The sequence below is a fragment of the Staurois parvus genome, unplaced genomic scaffold, assembly GCF_062004578.1.
Source record: "Staurois parvus isolate SC_StPar_1 unplaced genomic scaffold, SC_StPar_1.0 ptg000445l, whole genome shotgun sequence".
Lineage (NCBI taxonomy): Eukaryota > Metazoa > Chordata > Amphibia > Anura > Ranidae > Staurois > Staurois parvus.
Genome location: NW_028318241.1, coordinates 1 through 23177, shown reverse-complemented (window position 1 = coordinate 23177; position 23177 = coordinate 1). Strand labels below are relative to the sequence as shown.

At 39.2% G+C, this 23177-nt stretch overlaps 1 protein-coding gene across 1 annotated transcript; it reads right to left on the bottom strand.

The window, feature by feature from the left end:
* Positions 1 to 1247: 1247 nt before the first annotated feature.
* On the bottom strand, positions 1248 to 23069 carry DIMT1 (DIM1 rRNA methyltransferase and ribosome maturation factor). Its single transcript, XM_089688043.1, has 11 exons — positions 22998 to 23069; positions 22799 to 22885; positions 19704 to 19765; positions 13137 to 13230; positions 12306 to 12355; positions 11112 to 11235; positions 9607 to 9699; positions 6514 to 6578; positions 3347 to 3410; positions 1784 to 1890; positions 1248 to 1640 (listed from the first exon to the last, which is right to left on the bottom strand). Exons 1-11 carry the CDS (start codon positions 23064 to 23066, stop codon positions 1598 to 1600), a joined length of 858 nt encoding a protein of 285 aa, XP_089544169.1. The 5' UTR covers positions 23067 to 23069; the 3' UTR covers positions 1248 to 1597.
* Positions 23070 to 23177: the final 108 nt, after the last annotated feature.

Genomic DNA, 23177 nt, shown 5'->3' with positions numbered 1-23177 from the left:
AATTAACCAGCATGGACTGGTATGCCCATAGCAAGAAGATGGCACATCATCAGGCGATAGGTCACTTTTCAAAAAGGACCAATGTGGACCCTGACTGTCACTGGGCTTTTCAGTACATTCAGCACTCAGGAGAGGGGGTGCTTATTTGCTACCTATCTAACCACAAAGTGGGCACGTGGGTGGTCACCCCCTCTCTAGTAAACTGGTTTTAGGGGTCCAATTTGCTACCTCAAACTTCCTCTCTGTGACTGCTTCTCTATCCCATGGCTGCCCCAAATTTAAAAAAAAAAAAAAATAGAACTTTCTCCCTGCTTTACAGAGATTGGATCCAGAAATAAGTCATATCTAGCAAAACACTTCTTAACTCAACAAGGAACTAATCTGAAACTCGGTACGTTGACACTGACATAATGATGCACTCAAAGCAAAGTATCTATGTCCTGCACAAACCAGCCTAATAGGTGTCTTCCATGCTAGGAAGAATACTTTAAAAACACCCATCAAAAGAAAAAACCTGATCTCCGGCGTTTGGTGGAGGAGTGTCTCATCCACTGGAACCAGCCTAAAAAGTAAGTAGTAGATAGGGCCTTATAAGAATTTGTCCAGAGGCCCTGCCTTCATTTCGGTCTTTCTGGTCACAAAAAGCCAGCTAGAGAGAGAATGTAAATGTAAGTCCTGATCGTGCGTTCTGTACAAATGACAGGAGGCACAATTCTCACGTGAAAAGGCTAAAATGTGACTAAGCCCTTTCGCTGCCACAGCCGTTTTTGTATTTTTTGCAAACGTTTAAAAAATAATTTTAGGCCTAAAGACTGCACAAAACCTTCAAACCATTACATATTTTCTGAAAGCAGACACCCTAGAGAATAAAATAGTGGTTGTTCCAATTTTTTGTGTCACAAGATATTACCACAAAAGTCTAGGAAATGCAAAATTTCAGTAAAAACCATACTAAAAGTGAATTTAGGGAAACAAATGCAATCAATTATCCAAATTTTTGGTAAAATATAAAAGATGAGGTTGCGCCGAGTAAATAGATACCCAACATGCCAAACCTTAAAATTTGTGTGCGCCTATGAAATTGCGGCTAACTTCAGTACCCTATGTTTTCTATAGGTGACACTTCAAAAGCATCCTATAGATCATCAGTTTTGCATTACGGAGGAGGTCTTGTGCTAGAATTATTGCTCTCACTTCGCCGTGGAGTACTTCGTACAGGAAGAATGCTACATAATAAAAAAATGCTGTTTTAAAGAATAAAATGTATTTTAATTTAATAACTCTTTAGTCATACAGATTGGAAGCTGCTTTAACTTTTTTTTTTTTTACTGAATTTGTCAGTAAACATAATACAATAAATACATGTAGACATTTACAATATTCCGAAAAACTATACAAATGTGTCTAAATCAAATGTTTTATATAAAAAAAAGTTTCAATGCAGCAACTCTCCATCCAAGAACATCTCATAGGTTGCTTGTTGACATTTTAAATACAGTCCAGTTATTTACAGGATGTGTCCCCGACTGTCCAACACAGTCCTTGGATATAAAATTTCTTTGTTTATATTATGTAGGTACAGATTTCCACCAATTATTTACGAGAAGTGGATTCCTTCTGCATTAAATCCGTGTAGTAGCCTAAAAGGTTGAAAAAAAAAACAAAACCAAAAAAACAAACAAAATGAAAAAAGGGAATTTGCTTTGTTTAGTAATCCAATTTTACAACCAACAATTATGATAAGCACACTCTGATAAACCTTATAGGAATACAATACAAATACCTGATGAAGTCATCTATGTCCATGGAGCGGGCACGCTTCTCATTAAATCCATTGTCTGCAAGTATCTTGTCAATTTTATCAGAAATGCTGAAGTCTTCTGGAATTACCTGTTTGCAAAACAGAACTTTTATAAAACTTTTATAATATTCTTATCTTTTTTGTATTATTCAGAAAATTCAAAAAAGCATAACGAGGTATTAAACCAAAAATGTATTATATTGCAAGCTTCCCAATCATTACATAACTTTTTTAGGCTTTTCCCCCCCTGTATTATGTAGGGTACCTACACTCTGGATGAAGGACTACACTGACAGCATTGTCAGTATATTTAAAAAATGATAACTGCATCGAACACTAACCCCCCCAGGCTAACAAATTGGAGCCAGACTCCAGCCATCACGTTATAAGCAGTTACAGCAACATTTTTTTTCCCTTTTGGGAGAAAGGTTTTATAATACATATAAAAGCTGATCACTGCAAGCACCCCTCTCAGTGGTAAATGGTTTGACTCAACCCTATAACTGCAACATCTGCAGGATAGTTTGTTTTCTTGAAAAACAACAGACTTACTGGCTGGATCACCTGGGGAAAATAAAGGAAAGAAAGTCTAAAAAATAAACCTAGTGCAGCCATCACATCTAAGAACTGGTAAGCTGCAATGGCTAGACAATAGCACCCTGTCTGCCATTAGGTATTGGGATGAAATCCTTGGACCCATTGTCAGACCATACACTGGTGCAGTGGGTCCTGGGTTCCTCCTGGTGCATGACAATGCCCGGCCTTATGTGGCGAGAGTATACAGGCAGTTCCTGGAGAATGAAGGAATTGATACCATTGAATGGCCCCCACGCTTGCCTGACCTAAATCCAAGAGAACACCTCTGGGATATCATGTTGCGGTTCATCCGACGACGACGCCAGGCTGCACCTCAGACTGTCCAGGATCTCAGTGATGCCCTGGTCCAGATATGGAAGGAAATACCCCAGGATACCATCCATCGTCTCCTTAGGAGCATGTCCTGATGTTGTCAGGCATGCATACAAGCACGTGGGAGACATACAAAGTACTGAATACCATTTTGAGTTGCTGCAAGGAAATTTCAGCAAAATGGACTAGCTTGTTGCATCATTTTTTTACTTTGATTTTCTGGGTGTCTTTGAATTCAGTCCTCTGTAGGTTGATAATTTTCATTTCCATCAAACGATGGGGCATTCTTACATTCCTAACAAATTACCCAGTCCATATCAGTATAGATATCCAGCATATTTTTCCCCATTTGATGTGTTTTCAAAGTGTTCCTTTAATTTTTTTGAGCTGGGTATAACCAAAACTTTTTTTTTTCTTTATAGCATTCCATAGGTAAGGGTATAAACCTCTGAAAAGTTATTTTTTCTGCTGTTTACCATTGGGAAATCATGCTGATTTTCCTGCCACAGGTGTCCCTATTAGAACACTTCTCACCTTTTGATCTGGGGACAATTCTCATATTGGAATAGCGTTTTTTCACAAAGTCTTAAAGAACAGCTATGATTTCACATACTGTAAGTAACAAACTATACTTACAACATTGTGAAGAGAACAATGTATTCTGTAATTCTTCTCTAACAGTTCCTGGACTGCACTGGATCTGCAAATAAAATAATAGATAAATAACATGCAAGATCTGTTTACACAGAGGCTTAAAGTGTTTGTAAACCCTAAAAAAAAAAAAATTCTGCTACTGTAGATTTAAAACAGCATCATTAGCACTGTAAGGCTGTAATGTTATTTAACACTTTCCATTGCACAGAGCAGGTACAGTGGATATAAAAAGTCTGCACACCCCTGTTAAAATGTCAGGTTTCTGTGATGTAATAAAATGACACAAAGATAAATCATTTCAGAACTTTTTCCATCTTTAATGTGACCTATAAATTCAATTGAAAAACAAACTGCAATCTTTTAGGGGGAGGGGGAGTAAACATAAAAAAATAAAATAATGTGCTTGCATAAGTGTGCACACCCTCTGGGGATAACTGGGGATGTAGTTGTGTTCAGAAGTAAGCAATCATACTTAAAATTATGTTAAATAAGATTCAGTACACATCTGCCATCATTTAAAGTGCCTCTGATTAACCCCAAATAAACTCCAGCTGTTCTAGTAGGTCTTTCCTGACACTTTCTTAGTCGCATCCTACAGCAAAACCCATGGTCCGCAGACAGCTTCCAAACCATCGGAGGGATCTCATTGTTAAAAGATATCAGTCAGGAGAAGGGTGCAAAAGAATTTCCAAGGCATTAGATATACCATGGAACACAGTGAAGAGAGTCATCAAGTGGAGAAAATATGGCACAACAGTGACATTACCAAGAACTGAATGTCCCTCTAAAATTGATGAAAAGACAAGAAAAAAAAAACTGGTCTTGGAGGCTGCCAAGAGGCCTACAGCAACATTAAAGGAGCTGCAGGAATATCTGGCAAGTACTGGCTGTGTGGTACATGTGACAACAATCTCCCGTATTCTTCATATGTCTGGGATATGGGGTAGAGTGGCAAGACGGAAGCCTTTTCTTACAAAGAAAAACATCCAAGCCCAGCTAAATTTTACAAAACCACATCTGAAGTCTCCCAAAAGCATGTGGGAAAATGTGTTATGGTCAGATGAAACCAAGGTTGAACTTTTTGACCATAATTCCAAAAGATATGTTTGGCGCAAAAACAACACCGCACAACACCAAAAGAACACCATACCCATAGTGAAGCATGGTGGTGGCAGCATCATGCTTTGGAGCAGTTTTTATTCAGCTGGAACTGGGGCCTTTGTCAAGGTAGAGGGAATTATGAACAGTTCCAAATACCAGTCAATATTGGCACAAAACCTTCAGGCTTCTGCTAGAAAGCTGAACACGAAGAGGAACTTTAGCTTTCAGCATGACAATGACCCAAAGCATACATTCAAATCAACAAAGGAATGGCCTCACTAGAAGAAGATTCAAGTTTTGGAATGATCCAGCCAGAGCCCAGACCAGTAGTTTAAGGGTGTGCACACTTATGCAACCATATTTTGTTTTTTATTTTTACTTCCCTCCAGCTAAAAGATTTCAGTTTGTTTTTTCAGATGAGTTGTACAGTTTATAGGTTACATTAAAAGGTGGAAAAAGTTCTAAAATGTTTTATCTTTGTCTCATTTTTTTACATCACAGAAACCTGACATTTTAATAGGGGTGTGTAGACTTTTTATATCCACTGTAGGTATAACATTTTTTTTTTTTTAATTAAAATGATAAAAGGTTTACAATCACTTTGAAACACCTCTTCACCCCGCCCACCACCCTGCTTTGAGCACACCTACACCCTTCATTTAAAAAAAAAAAATCTCAATACATATCTTTTTAAGGGGTCTTTGGTCTGAATGCATACCATCTTTCTTCTCTTCTGTCCCCAGCTGATGGGCCCTAAATGCTGTAGAAAGCTCTGACATGGTGCTGCTCTCTGCAGAACTCTCCTGTGAGCCCAGAGTGGTAGGATGACGAAGGCAGCAGGTCCATGGGCTCTCAGGAAGTGAGCTGAATGACCTAGGAGGACATTTAACCCAACAAATTGTCATCATCTAGTGGTGGAGAGGCCTTACTGCAGGTGACCACCAGAGTTAGAGCTGCTCACACACGTGCGGTGCGGATTGAAGCTCAAGCTTCACAGCTAATTGATACAGTAGCTGTTCACAGGTTCACGTCAGGATTAGCTCTGGATGTTATCCTGTTCACACATATGCGGTTTAGGAACGGTTCCCATAGAAGTCAACAGACCTGTAATCCGCACCTGAACCGGACTTCACTGCTCAGAAATCAACATGACTCTTTTTAAAACCGCACTGAATCCGCACCGGCTATATGTGAACAGGCACCATAGGAAGCATAGCTAATTCACATGTCATGCAGATTGGATGAGGTTCAAACCACATCTAATCCGCATATATGTGAACTGGGACTTAAAGTGAGTATTGCAGGCAGGATTGCTTTTTTCTTTTTTTTTTTTACATTATCTGGGCAATTTATTTTTTTAAATTAAACTGGAGTTGGGTGTAAGTGAAGAGTCCTTTTCAATGAAGAAATTACAGATAGGCAAGTGAAAAAAAGGCTGTGTTCAGCAAGTGACAGACTCAAGTATGCCCTGTGCCAAGAAAAAAAAAAATGGAAGTTTCTCAATAAACAGTAAGTAACCTCTTGAGGTGTCCCACCTGTACACAAGTCAGCAAGTTATGACTCCTTACCCATCAGACAGCTTTGTTCTAAGAGCATGCTTGAAAGAAAACCACTAGTGCTGTGTGTTTCAGTGCTTTGGGAAGCCCGTGGTGTGCAGTATATATCTATATACTAAAGACCAGAAGGTATTCACGTCTCATTCCATCACATATCAGACGATTTTCCTCATTTCAGTACAGCAGGCAGAGTCATACAAATCACTCTTTCACACTTCATCAGCCAAATGTACATCCATGTCCTAAAATGAGGGATAATCCATTTTTGGGATAAGTGATGGAATGAGACATGGGAATACCTTCTGTTCTAAGAAGGCTTTACTGTGCTGTGCAGGGATTTGGTTGGAGGGCTTTTTGATATCTTTAGCCCCTTTTTTAATCATAACCTGTATGGTTAGGCTGTCTGCATCAAAGTCTAAAAAAAATAACATAAAAATATCCAAAACACGATTTTCCTTTAACAGCTGTTGTTACCAATATTGAAAAACTTACTTAAAAGCTGCTCCAAGGGTTTTGTTTTTTCTTACAAAGGCTATTCTCACTAATCCATCCCATTCCTAGAATTAAAAAACAAAGAAAAACAAAAATATTACATCAATGTTTTTTTTTTAAATTTTGCTTTATGTGATTTAGTTGATCATTGCATAATACATAATAAATAGTTTCAGTATTTACAATTTAACCACTTGCCTACTGGGCACTTTTACCCCATTCCTGCCCAGGCCAATTTTCAGCGTTGTCGCACATTGAATGAAAATTGTGCGGTCATGCAACACTGTACGCAAACTAAATTTTTATCATTTTTTTTTTTAGACAGATAGAGCTTTCTTTTGGTGGTAATCACTAATGGGTTTTTTAATTTTTTTGCTAAGCAAACTAAAAAAAGACTGAAATTTGGTAAAAAAATGTTTTTCCTTAGTTTCTGTTACAAAATTTTGTAAATAACTAATTTTTCTCCTCCACTGATGTGCGCTAATGAGGCTGCAGTGATGGCCAGTGTCACGATCGTGGCGTCAAGACTCCAGACCTTCTCACCAAACTTGTGACCGAAGGGCTAACCGATATACAACCGCGTAACAATGCCACACCCAGCTGCACCCTGCACAACGATTTTCCAGCTAATGGATACCGGTCGATATGCCAGCAGCCTGAATCGATTGTTACTGGGTCAGGTTAATTACACAATTAACCCCTTCACACTGCCACCACCTCCTTTTTGATCAGAGAAAGAGGAAACTCGGCGTTCAGCTATAACACTATGATGGTTGATATAATCGACTGCATAACCTGGTCATAATACAGGCCTGTTATACAGAGGGTTAAAACAAACAGCAGCGTCTCTTTAAAGGCAGGGATTCGTAAATTGCAATTAAGAGCTATAGAAACAGTTCAACACTTTCAGAAAGAGAGATATAGTACTAAGAGTGTCAAACAGGTGCAATAAAAATATTTACAGAGAAGCTCTAACTAAGATATGTATATATACAAAGAAAACAGCACAGCAAAGAGATAACAGGGATAAGTTAAAGGATTAAGTTACTTGCCATTAAGCCTTGGATGGAAGCAGATCACGTTTCAGAGCAAACGGCACAGGTCTTCCCAGGTGGTATATTGATGTTAAAAATTGGAGATGTCTTAACTTAACTTTCTTAGGCTTTACAGCCTGCTTTAAAGTTTCCCAGCAGGGGGTGGTTCTGCCGTAAAAAAACAATCCCCTGTTTAGGGAGGGATCGTTAGGCGGAACCCTAAACTGGAGCCCACATCTTTCATAATTCATATTCTGGTCCATAACTTTCCATCTGCACAAGCGACAGTCCACCCGCGGGTATATTATTATGCAGACAAGTCTGAGGATTATTTAGATATGAATTATGAAATTATATATTGCACGGTTCATGAGTTCTATGTTTCGGCTTCCCTGATGGTCCAAGATAAGTGAGTGACCCATCAAACTGTTCGCCTGCTCATTGGCCATCTGACGAGGTGTCTGGTTTTTATGTAAGTCTCTCATATTCCAAGATATGAGACATAGGGGAAAAATTGATTTGAGAAGTGTTCATCTAATGCTGTCACCTACGCTGAGCTAAGTTTATTAGCTCAGAGTCCCTTTCAACTCCTGTGAAGGCTCTGCTCTCCCTTCACGAGGCGTGAAATTACACAGGTACTTTGGCCAGTGAGACTCCAGCTCTCTTGGGAAAGCTGGTCCTATCTCTTCCTAGGTGAGAAAGGATACAGCTTTCACAGACAGCTCGGCACCTAGCTGAGATGCCATGGCTGGCCAGTGACCCATAAACAGTACACATACACACACTGGCCAGATGTCTCCTCTCAGTGAGAGGGAGGGGTGGGGGGGAAGGATAAGAGAGAAATATATGTGTCAGGACAGTTAACCCCTTTGCCAAGATGGAGGTTGAAACCAAAATGGTTGAACCGCGTCCATCTCTGGGTAAACACTGTTAGAGGCAGCACTGATGGGAATTGACAGGCATCACTGATGGCAGAAAGACATGCGCAGCTAGAGTGGGAGAACGTCATATGACGTCCCCCCAGAACGAGAGAACCGCTGTCCATCCGTCATTTCCTTATATGGTGGGAGGGAGGCTGTTAAAGTGGTTGTAAACCCTTACATATACCCAGTGAAGTAACTGGACTCAGATGATACACAGAGATTAAACAAATCCTCCTACATAACTGTACCTGTTTATCTGTAACCATCTTTCCCCTACATCCATTCAAAGTGCAGAATTTACACAGGATTTCTTAGTTCTGAAAAGCAGGGGGTGGGGAGCTGAAGTTACATCAGTGAAGACAGCTCTAAGAGATGATTGGAGGGAAGGGACACCCCCTCCCATTTGAAGAAGTGTCACCAGCACACCACTGATTCCTCAAACAGGTCCAAAGTTTTATTCTGTGGTCACATAGTGCAAACAAAGGCAATGTTTCGGAGCCACACAGGTTACTTGTCTGGCGAAGGGGTCCAGCGTGGCTCCAAAATGTTGGCTTTGTTTACACTATGTGACCACAGTATAAAACCCTGTACCTGTTTGAAGAATCCTCGGTGTGCTGGTGACACTTCTTCACATAGAGTGTCTATGGTTCCCAGCCGGTGATCACTGCAGCACCCAGCAACACAGAACAGCCATGGTCTTTCTGTAAACTCCTATAGAAAATAGCACCAACATATGACATTGACACTGTCTGAATCAAACTGGAAAGTTGCACTGAAGTATAGGCTTTTTCCTGAGTAAACTAAAACATCACATTTGTTTTACCTACTGTGCATAGCACCCTACATTCTTTTGCCTGGAATTCACCATTAAACCCGATTTTGTCTCATCATATAGAACATTTTCAGCTATTTTGCTAAATTACTTTGTACATTGCAGGCATTCCTGCTCGTGTGGATTACTGAAATTGTTCCACATGCACCAAGAAGCAGGTGGGGAATAAAGAAGACAAATGCGACAGAAGAAAAGTCGTCACGCAGATAAAAATAACCAACAGGGCCTGGTTGGAGGAACAGCATACTCTTGCAGAGAACCAAAACAGATAAGTGACAATAATTCCTACCATCATGTTGCTTACCTGAAAGTTGATGGGTGGAGGAGGATTCCTTGGTTCTATTCTGACAACACTGGACTCAACTTTTGGAGGTGGCTTGAAATTGTTCTTCCCCACCTACAATATTATAAAAAAAAAAAAAAAATATTGTGTGATCTGTAAATCATGCCATTAGTCTGTATTCAAGGTACAGTAGTAATCACATGTATATGCTCATTTGGGATGAGAGAAAGTTTAGAACCTTGTGACACCGAAATCCAGCACAAATTTCTTACCGGAAGGCTTGTTTTTCAAATGACTCTTACCCCATGCCAGGTACAACCAATCTTGGCAAAGGCCAGCATCTTTATTGCATATTCACTCCTGGACGTTTTCAAATAATTGAATGTAACACAGTTATGAAGTTGCAATATATAGCTAGTTTTTTTTTTTTAAATTTTTGGAAAGGGTTAGAACCTTGGTCAGATTTGTACAGCTCTCTCGGTTAAGGAAATTCAGCCTATTTGCCTTTGTGGCCATTATCACCAGGACAGAAAGTGATGGCCAATCCAAAGTTTTACAGGAATAGAAAGAAGATCTTTCATTGGGGACACCTGTCTAAGAGGGTATTTTTACTCACCTTGAAGAGACTTTTTCTCACTTCCTGAAGTGTCTCTGGGACAGGGCAAAAAAAGGTTTCTTCCCATTGGGATATAGACAACATAACAAAATAAGTTTTTTTTTCTATTTCCTACTCTATCCAAAAAATTTTTTGGCTAGAGATAAACGTTAAACTGTAAGAAATAAAATAAATGAGCTGTCACAAATCCATCTATATTGTTATCTGCAGCCTTCGAATGACCTTGGATTGTGCAGTAGCACATGCATATTTGTCTTCCATTGCCTCTACACTACAGAAACTTAGGTTCTAAACTTTAAGTTACTGCCACTATCTGTCTACAATTCATAGACAAACATGTAGATTTGGTAGTAAACAGCTATTTCATTTCTCAACAAGTTGGGGGATCTTAGGCTACGAGTGGTCATAATACTTTCATTGCTGGGTTCAAGCTGCCTTGCCCACCACTGACACAGGACACAAACTAAAAGAGGGAAGATAAGAAAGTCTACATAACATGAAAAATCTAAATCCTGAAGGCAGTAGCACCTTTACATTTTAATCAATAAACAATTCAAAGGATAGATCTATAAGCAGATGTAGATAATCCCTCTAGAGAGAACACTGTCATTTTGTTTTCATGTTAGCACTAAATCTTTTTTTTGAGTGACATCTATAGTACTGAAGCCTTTGGATCAGCATCCCAGCCAGATCACTAATGGCAGCTCGCATTTCTTTCAGCACAGATGGAGATATCAATGCTAACCAATCAGAAGTGAAATCCAGGCCATAGATTACTGCCCTACTGTACATTACTAACAAAATAAATGTAAATATATGCATAAAAACGGGACAAAAAAAAAGGGAAATTATGGGTAAACACAAACAAATAAGCAGATTTAAATTAATACGAGTAAAAGAAGTTACTTACTTTCATGAGATGGTCCACGCGAGCCAGAAGTTGGGTGTTAATGGAAAGTCTGCAGTACAATTTGTCTCCTGGTTTGGCAACAAGTCGCATGGCGAACTCTCTTTGAAACATCAGAACGGCACATCTGGCATAGGGAAGAGATAATACATGGATGATAGCAACAATGACGTATATTTATGAAAACTGGAGAATAAGTAAACCTGTCAGGCAATATATATTAATTCCTATAGACTTGGACAATGAAGTGCTAAAAAAAGTCAACCATGTGGTACAGTGCATGCATGGTTCTGCCAGAAAGTATGATAGAGGACACATATCCCTCAAATCCTGCAAAGGGGTGCTAAAATAAATTCTACTGAAAAAGCTGTGCAAGAGCAGAGCAGCATGGCATCTTACAAGAGAACTAAAATGCCTCATAGACCTATGTAATCTCAAGAACTTTCCATAGTTCCATACTTATCTGAGGTATGTGTATATTTGACTAAGGGAAGGGCTAGCTGGGATTAAAGGCCAAGTTCACCTTTAGCAACATGTTACTACCAGACTTGAGGTGTTATATGTTACAGTGCACCATTCCCTGCAACCTCCCGATCCCCCCTCCATGTGACAGCAGGTGGGGGTTCATCTCCCCATGCCCGCTGTCAAAATATATAAACAGAGCAGCTGTGCAGGGCTGCGCCCACACAGCCGCATCATTCATTCACAAGAATCTGTGCATCAATGAACTACAAGTCCCATCTGTCACCACGGCAGATGGCTTGCAGTTCTCAGAGTGCTAAGTGAGCACCCTCCTAGTTCACTGACACTCCCTGTAGTTTTCAAACAGAAAGCCTGTACAGAGGTACAGGCAGAAAGCTGTAGGCAGTGTCTGCAGAAGCCCGACATTGCACCGTGACCTGCCGATCATGGGTGCAATGCATTGCAGTCTGAGGGAAAAAAAAAATGCACGTTTTTTAACCTGCATAAAACTGTGCATTTATTATTATTATTTTTTTTAAAGCTGAACTTATTCTTTATGCTATACAAAAGTATAGTTATCCCCCTTTAAGTGCACTTCTAGGAGACAACCTTTCATTAGGTTTTCTGTCATTTTCCAGTGTATAAGATCTGATAAAGGGGCAAAGAAGACCAGCAATGGCAGCATTCTATGTTTCTTTCATTTAGGGTTTGAGAAATTTAACTCCAATAACTCACCTAAAGAAGGGTCTGTGAAGAAGTAGCTTGAAAACAAAGGGAGAAGAGATCTAAATAAGAGAAAGATAGCATATTAGGAGCAGAAACATACATCTGAAGGTAACCCCTTATACAGTGTACAATGGAGCATATGTAGGAAAAACGCATGAGCAATGATTATCATATATGAAAGCCTCACATCAAAATGTAGAATCAGTAGGTCTAGAGACATAGGCAGCTTACATAGACAGATGCTAAAAGGTATAGACACCTTTACACACCTGCAGTAGCTTTTAGTGCCTACAATCTGCTCAATTGTTGGGTAGTTCTGATTAGACAGAGCTTGGATGCTTCCTAGATGTGTCACAACTAGTTTGCCCAATCCCAATCCCTTTCCCATAACATTTCTACTGACCCATTATTTGAAATGGTATTTCACAAGCCAAAAGGAATACATGGGAGACACTTTAACTGCATACCTGCCAGCAGCTTTTTTTTCTGGCTACTGAAATGATACTATCTAGCTGCTGATCTGGAATTTTACTACAAAGTTTGAGTTTGGTCAACTTGGCTAATGAAGAGGTCTCCTATATTAAAGGACCAGTAAGGGAGCCCATGAAGTGGCAAGTAGAGCTATGATTACTTTCCATATAATTTGCTTTTTCATCTCTGGCTCTAGTAATTGTTCAGATGTGCAGTTGCTTTCTACTTTGCTTCGATATGTCATCATATACTCAGTTTGACTCCCTCAGCTTTGTCACAGGTGTATTTTAGAAGACTAGCTTATTGGGCAATTTACAACCTCCAAACCTTTGGCTATTTGGGCAAAGCAATGATCACAGATAAAAGTACCTGGTAGGGTAAGTTGGCAACACAGAGGTCAAAAAAAGGCAAATCTGTCTTCAGCACATCACCAACCAAAATCTGAAGTTTGTTTCCTACGGCTCTATAAGAGAAAACGTTTTATTTATTTTTAACACATTCAGACTGATAAAGCAGAGACATTGAGTGGCACATCAATTCTATGGCACAGCAAGGCAAAGATAAACAGGAGCAGTGAGACAGACTGTTGTAATAGATGTATTACTACTGTCTTGTAGCACTGGGGTCTTCGGTTCCAATACCAGCCAGGTCACTAAGACATCCTGGTAGATTAATTGGCTTTTGTCTAAAGTTGCCCTAGTATGTGTGAGACTCTATAGGCTCATTGAGGGCAGGGACTAATGTGAATGTAAAATGCTGTGTAAATACATAAATACCTGTAATAACAATAATAATACAAAGTAACAACTTGAGTCATAAACTCCCTTGGCTGCTTTATGTTGCAGAATTAATAGGTGGTCTGATTTCATTTGAATGAAAACCTGTCTCATGTTCCATAATAAATTTGTCTCTGAACGATGCAAACCTGTTGCAGTTGGCTTCCCAGAAAAGGAACCACAGAAGGTCCTAAATACACCATAAATCTATCACAGAGTCTTTTCTTACTGAAATGCACCCTGCTCTGTGTCTAATCTGCAGGAAATTTGCTTGATAAATGTCCCTGTGTCTAGGAAAACTTTGACAAAAAGTTATAAGTATAGAACTACTTCACCGGACAGAAGAATGGTTGTAGGGACTTAAATTAGAACGTTAGGCAAAAACATTTTTTCCCATTCTGGATAAAATAAGCGAGGGTTATAGTCCTTATCAAGTTCCTTTTTTTTTTTGCCAAGTGTGTCTCAAAGGGGAGATTTACCTGTACTTTCTGTCTCATAGCCAAAACAGGAAGTGAGAGGAAATCCAGAACCAGTGTTCCCATCAGAAGATTTCACCTCTATTCTTGTTCTGGTGACAACCCAAAATTTGGGATATTCTTTCACTTTTGGTGATAAAGATAAACAGAACAAACAGAGTGTGCTGATCTTCCTAATGGGGAAAACACACAGCAATAAAAACTTGACAGGGGTTCTAATCTTTATACGCTCTGTCTAAACCAAAAAAAAAATATATATATTCCTTTACTTACTTAAAAGAGATAGAGTCAATCTATACAGCTTGAATAGATGAAAATATTTTATTGATTTAGTCTGCACTACATTGGAGAATAAGTTAAATTAAAATTTCCTAATGGATAAAACTACAAGTCAGCCATACAATATCAAATGCATCGTGTGACATCTTGTGGCCAGAATAAAATATGCACCCCAACATCATACAAAACCAAATTTTATGCATTTGTTAAAGAACTTATCCGCTATTATCATAAATAAAATGTTAGAAGCAAATTTTTAATCATGTGTTTATTATTAAAGAAAAAAAAAATGTACAAAAATAAAAACATTTAAACGAAAAACAGTATAATAATATATAACTGCTAGAAAATATCTGCACAAATATTTCTCTATTAGTACCACAAAGCGAAATCCATATAGCATTTTAATGAATGGAGCCCTTGAGGTAAATTGGAACTTCAGATAAAGAGTTAAATACACAGTTGAAATACAGAAAGTTTTATGGTTTTCTCTGTTCCAGGATTAGTCATTCTGAAAAGCAAAGTGTGTAATTTGCAAACCTGTATCTCACTGCAGAGCCAGCAATATTATCTGACTACTTCCTAGTGAAAGTGATATTAAAGCTTCAGTGTTATTTTAATTAAAATAATAAATGTTATACTTACCTGCTCTGTGCAATGGTTGATATAGGTAGATAAAGTAGGAACTATGTGTATCAGCTGTCTGGCTGTTGAGTGTGTAAATTACAAGCCTAGCTAATCAGAATTACAAGGCAACTGTCATGTAAAGCAGTAAAAATATGCACCTAAACAGTGCATTTGTTCACTTGGAGAGGCTGGCATAACCTAAGCTATAAAGAGTCTGAAATATAGAATTAAAAAAAAAAAAAAAAAGGTATATCTTGCTTACCTATCATGTAGCTTTTACAGCCTGCCAATTTAAAGGATTACTAACATGCATTAATCTAAAAATGCTTCCCGAGTCATGCTTTCTTGTGCCTCCACTTTTCACAGTAGCAGATACTGCTACACGTTACTTGTGTTTTTTACCCCTGTTCTTACCCTTGTTCATACCCCAAGCTACCAGTCATCAGTCGCTAGAACCAACCCTCTCAACAACCCCCTCCACACAATTGAACACTCAATCCACAACAAAGAAAAAGCTCACAAAGCCGCACACCTGGCGGGCCATCACCTCCATCATGCGGAAAATCACTTACCTCCATAACACCTGAAACAACACAGCTACGGAATCCAAACCATCTACAATCAACAAAATGATTACTATATCTTCGCTTAATGTCCGAGGTCTCAACTCCCTCTTCAAAAGGTCCTTGCTCTCAAGAGAAATCCGCTCCATTCAACCTGACATCGTATTCCTACAGGAGACTCACTTTGCCTCATCCAAAATCCCAAAACTCAATTTTCCTCACCTCTTCACAGTATATATGGCGACAAACCCGAAAAAGAAAAATGGCGTCATTACAGCCATAAGAGAATCCCTGCAGTTCCAATTTATCTCAGCAACAGCGGACCCACAAGGCCGCTACCACATATTGATCTGCAATATCAATGATACTACATACACATTGGTGAACGTCTATGGCCCTAACACCAATCAACTCCAATTTTTCAACAAACTTAACTCCATTATAAATCAACACAGAAAAGGCAGACTACTCATCGGCAGAGACTTTAACATGATCGGAAACCCTCTTCTCGACACATCATCCAAGACAAGATCTTCAAAACAGTCCTTCAACCAATTTCTTCACTCCAACGATCTTTACGACATCTGGAGATGCCAATATAGTACAGAGAAGGACTATACCTACTATTCTCCATCCTACTTATCCTATTCCAGATTCAACTTCTTCATCACCGATAAATGGACTTTACAACATGTCACTTCCTCCAAGATTGGCACCATCACTTGGTCAGACCATGCTCCGATCACTATTTCCCTTGACAACAAACAACATTCGCCGATACCCCGATTATGGCGATTGAACTCGATCTTGCTGAAAATCCAAGACTACAAGCAACAAATAATTGATGCACACAGGACATTTTTTTAATTTAACGATAACCCGGATGTATCCATAACCACTTTGTGGTCAACCTATAAAGCATACATGAGAGGTATTCTGATACAACTAAATGCTCGCGTTAACAAAAACAGAACCCAACAAATAGATATTCTCTTAACCTCAATCAAAACAAATGAGGAAAAAAACAAAAAATCCCAAAACCCAACAATCTCTTTGTCCCTGACAGCAGATATAAATAAATTAAGATCTCTTCTACTCTACAAATATGATCTAAATCTCCAAAAAATGAAAGCAAAATTCTACTCACTAGGTAACAGAGCCAGCTCGTTGTTAGCCAAATCGGTAAAACAAAAACAGCTGAAATCCAAAATAGCCTCAATTAAACACCCATCTACGAATACCCTAAACACAAACCCACAAGACATAGCTAACGCCTTCGCAGAATATTACCAAAGCCTATATAACCTTAAAAACGACCCTGACACCATTCAACCAACAACCACCTCCATACAACAATTTCTCCAAACGACCAATCTCCCTCAAATATCCTCAGACCAAATTGACACCATTTCTGCCCCAATATCACCCAAAGAAACAGAAAGAGCCATTAAAACACTCCCAATTAACAAATCACCAGGAAACAATGGATACACTAACAAATACTATAAACACCTTTCCACAGACTTATCACCACACCTGACCAAACTCTTCAATCATGCCGCCACCACAGGCTCATTCCCCAAAGACATGTTGCAATCCATCATAACGACTATACCAAAACCTGGCAAAGACCCCCAACTTGTCCAAACCTACAGGCCAATTCGTTACTCAATACCGACATAAAACTATATGCGAAAATCATATCCCGTAGAATTCTCCCCTACCTCCCCACCCTTATTCACCCAGACCAAGTAGGTTTCATCCCAGGTCGCCATGCACCCGATGCTACCAGAAGAATTATCTCCCTCCTACACAACCTAGAAAGTACCAAGAGCTCCTCCTTATTCCTATCTCTAGACGCAGAGAAAGCATTCGACCGGATACATTGGCAATTCAGGCAACTCACTCTTCAAAAATTCGGCATCACAGGTTGGATGCTGAACGCCATCTTGTCATTATATTCACAGCCATCCGCTAGAATACTGACAGATGGCACATTATCTGACCCCTTTGACATTTCAAATAGTACAAGACAAGGCTGCCCACTCTCCTCGATAATTTTTACACTCCTTATTGAACCCCTAGCATCCAAACTCAGAGCGGACCGTTCATTTACAGGAATCACACACCTCAACATGGAACACAAAATTAGCCTTTTTGCGGACGATATTATATTAATGGTGACCAACCCAAAAAAATCCCTCAAAGCGATTCACGCACACCTATATACCTACTCAACAGTCTCATATTACAAACTTAACAAACCCAAATCTTCCATACTTAACCTTCACATCTCATCCCAACTCCAAACCCAACTAGCTAAACAATTCCCCTTTTTATGGGAAACGAACAACATTCCTTACTTAGGAATCAGACTCACACCGACAACAGACCAACTATACACAGCAAATCATAAAATTTTGCTTGAAACTATCCCCCGAGAACTAAACATTTTACGCACTTCAGAACTCTCCAAACTTGGCAGAGTGGCAACTCTGAAAATGTACATCTTACCCAAAATCTTATACATATTTCGTACACTCCCCATACCAATCCCTAATTCATTCTTTTCTAACCTACAAACAATCCTCACAAAGTTCCTATGAAACTCGAAAAAACCAAGATGTACCACCAACCTCCTAATACGCCCTACACCTAAAGGAGGAGCAGGACTCCCACACCTCAAGTCATATTACACAGCCACTCTTTTAGACCAATTATATTTCTGGTGGAACCCATCGAAAGAAAAAATTTGGTCCATAATGGAAACCCCCCCTTTTCAACCACTTAAGCCCCAAAATATAATCCTGATTCCACTGACCAAACGAATAGATCCCCAACTAAAACACCCCTGCATTCAAGCCTCCCTACAAACTTGGAGGGTCCTCCTTTCCACTAAATTTAAAGATGTCAAACATATACCTACTCCAACCAACATACTACACCTTCTCATTCCCTTGTTAGACTTATCGCAATGGACAAAACAAGGGATAACCAATATAACAGACCTCTATATCAATAAATCTATATGCCCCTTTCATATTCTCCAAACCAAATATAATCTCCCTACTACTGAAAACTTTACATACCTAAGAATTGCTCACTGTCTACAAACATCTATCTTACCCCACACCATTATGATACCAATTACAGCTTTCCTATTCTTCAATACCAAGGCAAAGGTATATCCACCTTTTATACATATCTCATAAACTTACAAATTACTCTACAAACAACCTCCCTAACCAACTGGGAAAAAATCCTATCAGACCAAATAACTTTAAAATGCTGGGAAAATACCTTCAACATCACCTATAAACTACCCGATGCAGCCCCGATTGGGAGTCATATCTAAAAATACTTCACCAATGGTACCTGACCCCGGTCAAACTCTCCATCTACTACCCGAAACAGTCTCCTACATGCTGGAGACAATGTGGTGAGCCAGGCTCAACACTACATATCCTTTGGTCATGTAAGTCACTCAGATCCTTCTGGAATACTACTTTTAAATTAAACTCCGAAATAAAATCTTGATAACCCCGAACCCCTCATTAGCACTCCTACACATTGGGATCGAGAAACTCCCTCCTCATTCCCGAACAATTATTACCCACATACTCTTTGCCGCCAAAATTAACATTACCAGATTATGGAACACAAATAATACCCCCTCAATCACTTCATTAATTACAGACCTTAACACCAATGTCAAATGGAAAAACTATCCGCAATTAATACTTCTTCCTATCGCAAATTTAACAAGCAATGGACTCGATGGCTAAACCACCCAAAATGTTCTGTACAATCCTGATGACACTTTATTAGTTGAATTATCACCCAAACCAAGACTGGTATTTCCTCAATTACCCAGTTATATCCCTCCTCCCCGGACCAGAGCCGGTCAGGTTAGTAAGCATGGGTGTTATGAGGGGACAGTTCTAAGAGTAGTTAGGTTTTGACCAAAATTCTACTTTGCTTCCCAGTTGTGTAAGGTGCATTACTGTGTTCAAAGTGCAAAAAACAAAAGCAACCAGATTTCAGCTTACAGTAGCCATAGACAAAAAAAAGAGGAATTCTGACTGATGGTTACAGATGAGAGCATATGATCAAAGAACATGTATTCTTGCCCCATACAGAGACCCTGATAGTAATAACAACAAGACTCTAAAAGTGGAATAAAAAGAAGTGTATTCCAGAAATATCTTTACTTACGAGCCTTGAACTCTCTTCTGAAGCTCAGCCACAAGCCGTGTGTCCAGTTCACAGGCCACAACCTAAAAAGACATGACAGTAAAAAGGATTGGTAAAAAAGTTTTATTCTACTGCCTGCTACAACCATGACAATCTCCCTATGAACATGGTGGTACTCTCTAACAAGACTGGATAAATGAATGCAATCAGGATCTGGTCAGTTCAATCTAGGAGGCAGCTGAACCACTTATGGAACCAAAGGCAGACAGAACAATTGAAAACCCATCTGAAAGCGTGTCAGCTGTAGTATTCTTGACATATATGTGAACATTTTTATCTGCCAAAATAGTTGCAATTTTGCTCATTCAATCTTAACACTAACACTCTGTATAGCGAGCGAGGTGATACCAATCCACTGCAGCTCAGCTACCAAAACACCTCTCTTTCCAGCTCCCAGCATCTGAAAACATGGTAGACCCGCCTTTCTTTTTGAAACATTTTGAAAATATTGTTTAAGTCTCAGGGAACCCCTGCTAAAAATTAATTCATCTACAGCCCACTGTACATTAATATGATTGTCAAGAAGAAGAGTGTCCCTTACATTAGTGGTTAGTGGGAATAACCCCTCTCTTACAAATAGCTAAAAGGTTCACTGAACTCAGTGGCACCTTATACAAGTGGCAGAAATGGTTCCTTGCTCAAGGAACCCCTATGCAACCTCTGGAGGAACCTGAGGGTTCCAAGGACCCCTGCTTAGGAAAAGCTGCGGCAGACTGTCAGCATTGTACAAAGCAATATGCTCATTGGGTCACAATGAATAAACACCTTACATTCATGTTTTTGCTGCATAGTAGATTATGGGAAGATTAATATCTCTCTCTCGTGCAAACAAGAACAAACATTTTCCTACATTACAAAATAAAAGAAGGACCTTCTATGACATCTCAAGCTCTGGAGAAATCAATCGTGTTTGCAAAATACTCCAATTTATTTTGGCCAAACTAAGTATACTTCTGTTCAACTCAATAACAAAGTGTGAGTAGACTTTGACCTGAGAACCCCAAAAAGTAAGAGGGTGCATGGTTGTGGTAATAGTTCAGGCTGCAGTACAGGGTGTGATGATTCTAGTACACAAAGCAGTAAGTAAATCCAGGCCAATCCAATAAACAAATATGTATATTAAACCTGTCACAAAAGCAATGAAAATCTCTGCCATTACTAACACCATTCTTAACCACTTGCCCTCTGGAAATGTACCCCCCTTCATGACTGGGCCATTTTTAGCTATACAGCACTGTGCTACTTTAAATGACAATTGTGCGGTCATGCAACAGTACACAAATTAAATTTATATACATTTTTTCACACAAATAGAGCTTTCCTTTGGTGATTTGTGATCGCCAAAGCGAAAAAAAAAAAGACTGAAAAACAAACAATATTTTTTTCTTTTTGCTATAAAACATATCCCATAAAAAATAAATAAAAATTCCTTCATAAATTTAGGCCACTGTGTTCCTAACTACGTGTAATGTGTTGATTGTGTGCTGTTTTACTAGGGGATGCAACAATTTTTGTCTCCCGTTTTGAAGGGAGAAAAAAAACTGGCACATCCCCGTGTCAGTAGAGAGATCTGTGCTGTTTACCACTAGCACTGAATCACTGGCCGGGACCTGCTGATGGTCATGTCAGGGAGTAAATGAGAGCGCACTGACAAGCCAATGACATGCAGGAAAAGCAAAATCACACACAGACATATAGATTTATTAGGGATGCACTGAAACGTTTCGGTCGAAATAAAAAAAAAAAAAAAAGCACCAATACAGGTGCCAAAAAAACCCCGACTCTCACCGCCGCCCACCCGCCGCTCAGTAGTTCTCAGCCTTACCTGAGAAACCTTTGATCCCAGCGCTAGGCATAGAGATGCATGAAGGAAAGATGGCATCCACTCATCTCTATGCCCTTGATCTGGTGCTTTTTTTTTTAAAAGCACTAGATCAATGCTTTTTTTTCTTCTAATGCTTTACATTGCAGAGGAGAGATGTGGGGTCTTATTGACCCCATATCTCTCCATAAAGAGGACCTGTCACTAATTATTTCTAATCACAAGGGATGCATGCATTTCTTGTGATAAGAATAAAAGTGATTAAATTTTTTTTGTTAAAAGGGATAGTGGGAAAAAAAAAAAAAAAGAAAAAAAGTTTTAAGTGCCCCCGTCCCCCCTGTGCTCACAAGTAGTGGTGAACACATATGTAGGCCATGCCTACATATGTAAACGGTGTTCAAACCGCACATGTGAGGTATCACCACGAACGTCAGAGCAAGAGCAATAATTCTTGCACTAGACCTCCTCTGTAACGTTACACTGTTAACCTGTAGAAATGTTTTAACCATCACCTATGGAGATTTTTAAGTACCACAGTTTCATGCCATTCCACGAGCGTGCGCAATTTTAAAGCGTGACATGTTAGGTATCTATTTATTCGACGTAACATCCTCTTTCATATTTTACAAAACAATTGGGGTATGTATATATATTTTTTTTTAATCAGTGTATTTTTTCCAAAAAATATATATTCATTTTTAAGACTGCGCATTTCAATTTCGGTTTTCGGCTGTGGAACAGCAGAAGTCACAGCCAGCTTACTGTATTTGTAGCTGCTGACTCAATGTATGCCATGCCTCTTGAAAAATAGCAACGTCCTGATAAAGGAGTGTACTTAGGTACACCTGTGCTTACAGCCCCATAGCTGTATATCTGCAGTGTGATATCTAGGACACTGATGTCTCCAATTACTAGTTTCAGGAGATTTAGAGTGAGAATTTGTGCTGTCACTACTGTGCTGCTCACTGTTCTTCTTGCTGGAGGCTCTGATATGAGGAAGTAAAGTCCTGCCTCTAGCAGGATGGATGCATCCATACAGAAACAAAGTGCAGAACAAGGTGTGGCAAGTCAACATCTGGAAGGATCAGCTGCATGAAGACAACAGCAAATATTGGTGACTAGTCCTTTAGCCTCTTTATCCTTTAGTCTGTCTCTGTTTAGGAACATCGCCCAGAATTCAGTTCCTGTTTAAGAATAATTTCTGCCCAACTTCACATTTTAACACACTGGTTACCTTTTTTGATTTTTCTAATAACTTTACAGTCATGTTTCCTGTTCCTGGACCAACCTCAAGCACAACATCTGTGGGCCGTATGGCAGCCTGAAATTAAAATGTAAAAAAAAAAAAAATCTACATTAGTCCCATTCATCCTAACTGGCTTCAAAACACAGACAGAAATCCAATACAGTACAGAAAGCCGAGCATGACTAACCTTGTCAATAATGCTGTTAACTATGAGAGGGTTCTTCAGAATATGTTGGCCAACGCCGGTGTTGAACATAACCCCTAAATGTGAAGAAAAACTCTGGTAACACATGAATTTATCAACTTCAAATAAAAAGGACAACTGGCACGATTAAAAAGACGGACTGCTACAAGGGATATTAAGTAT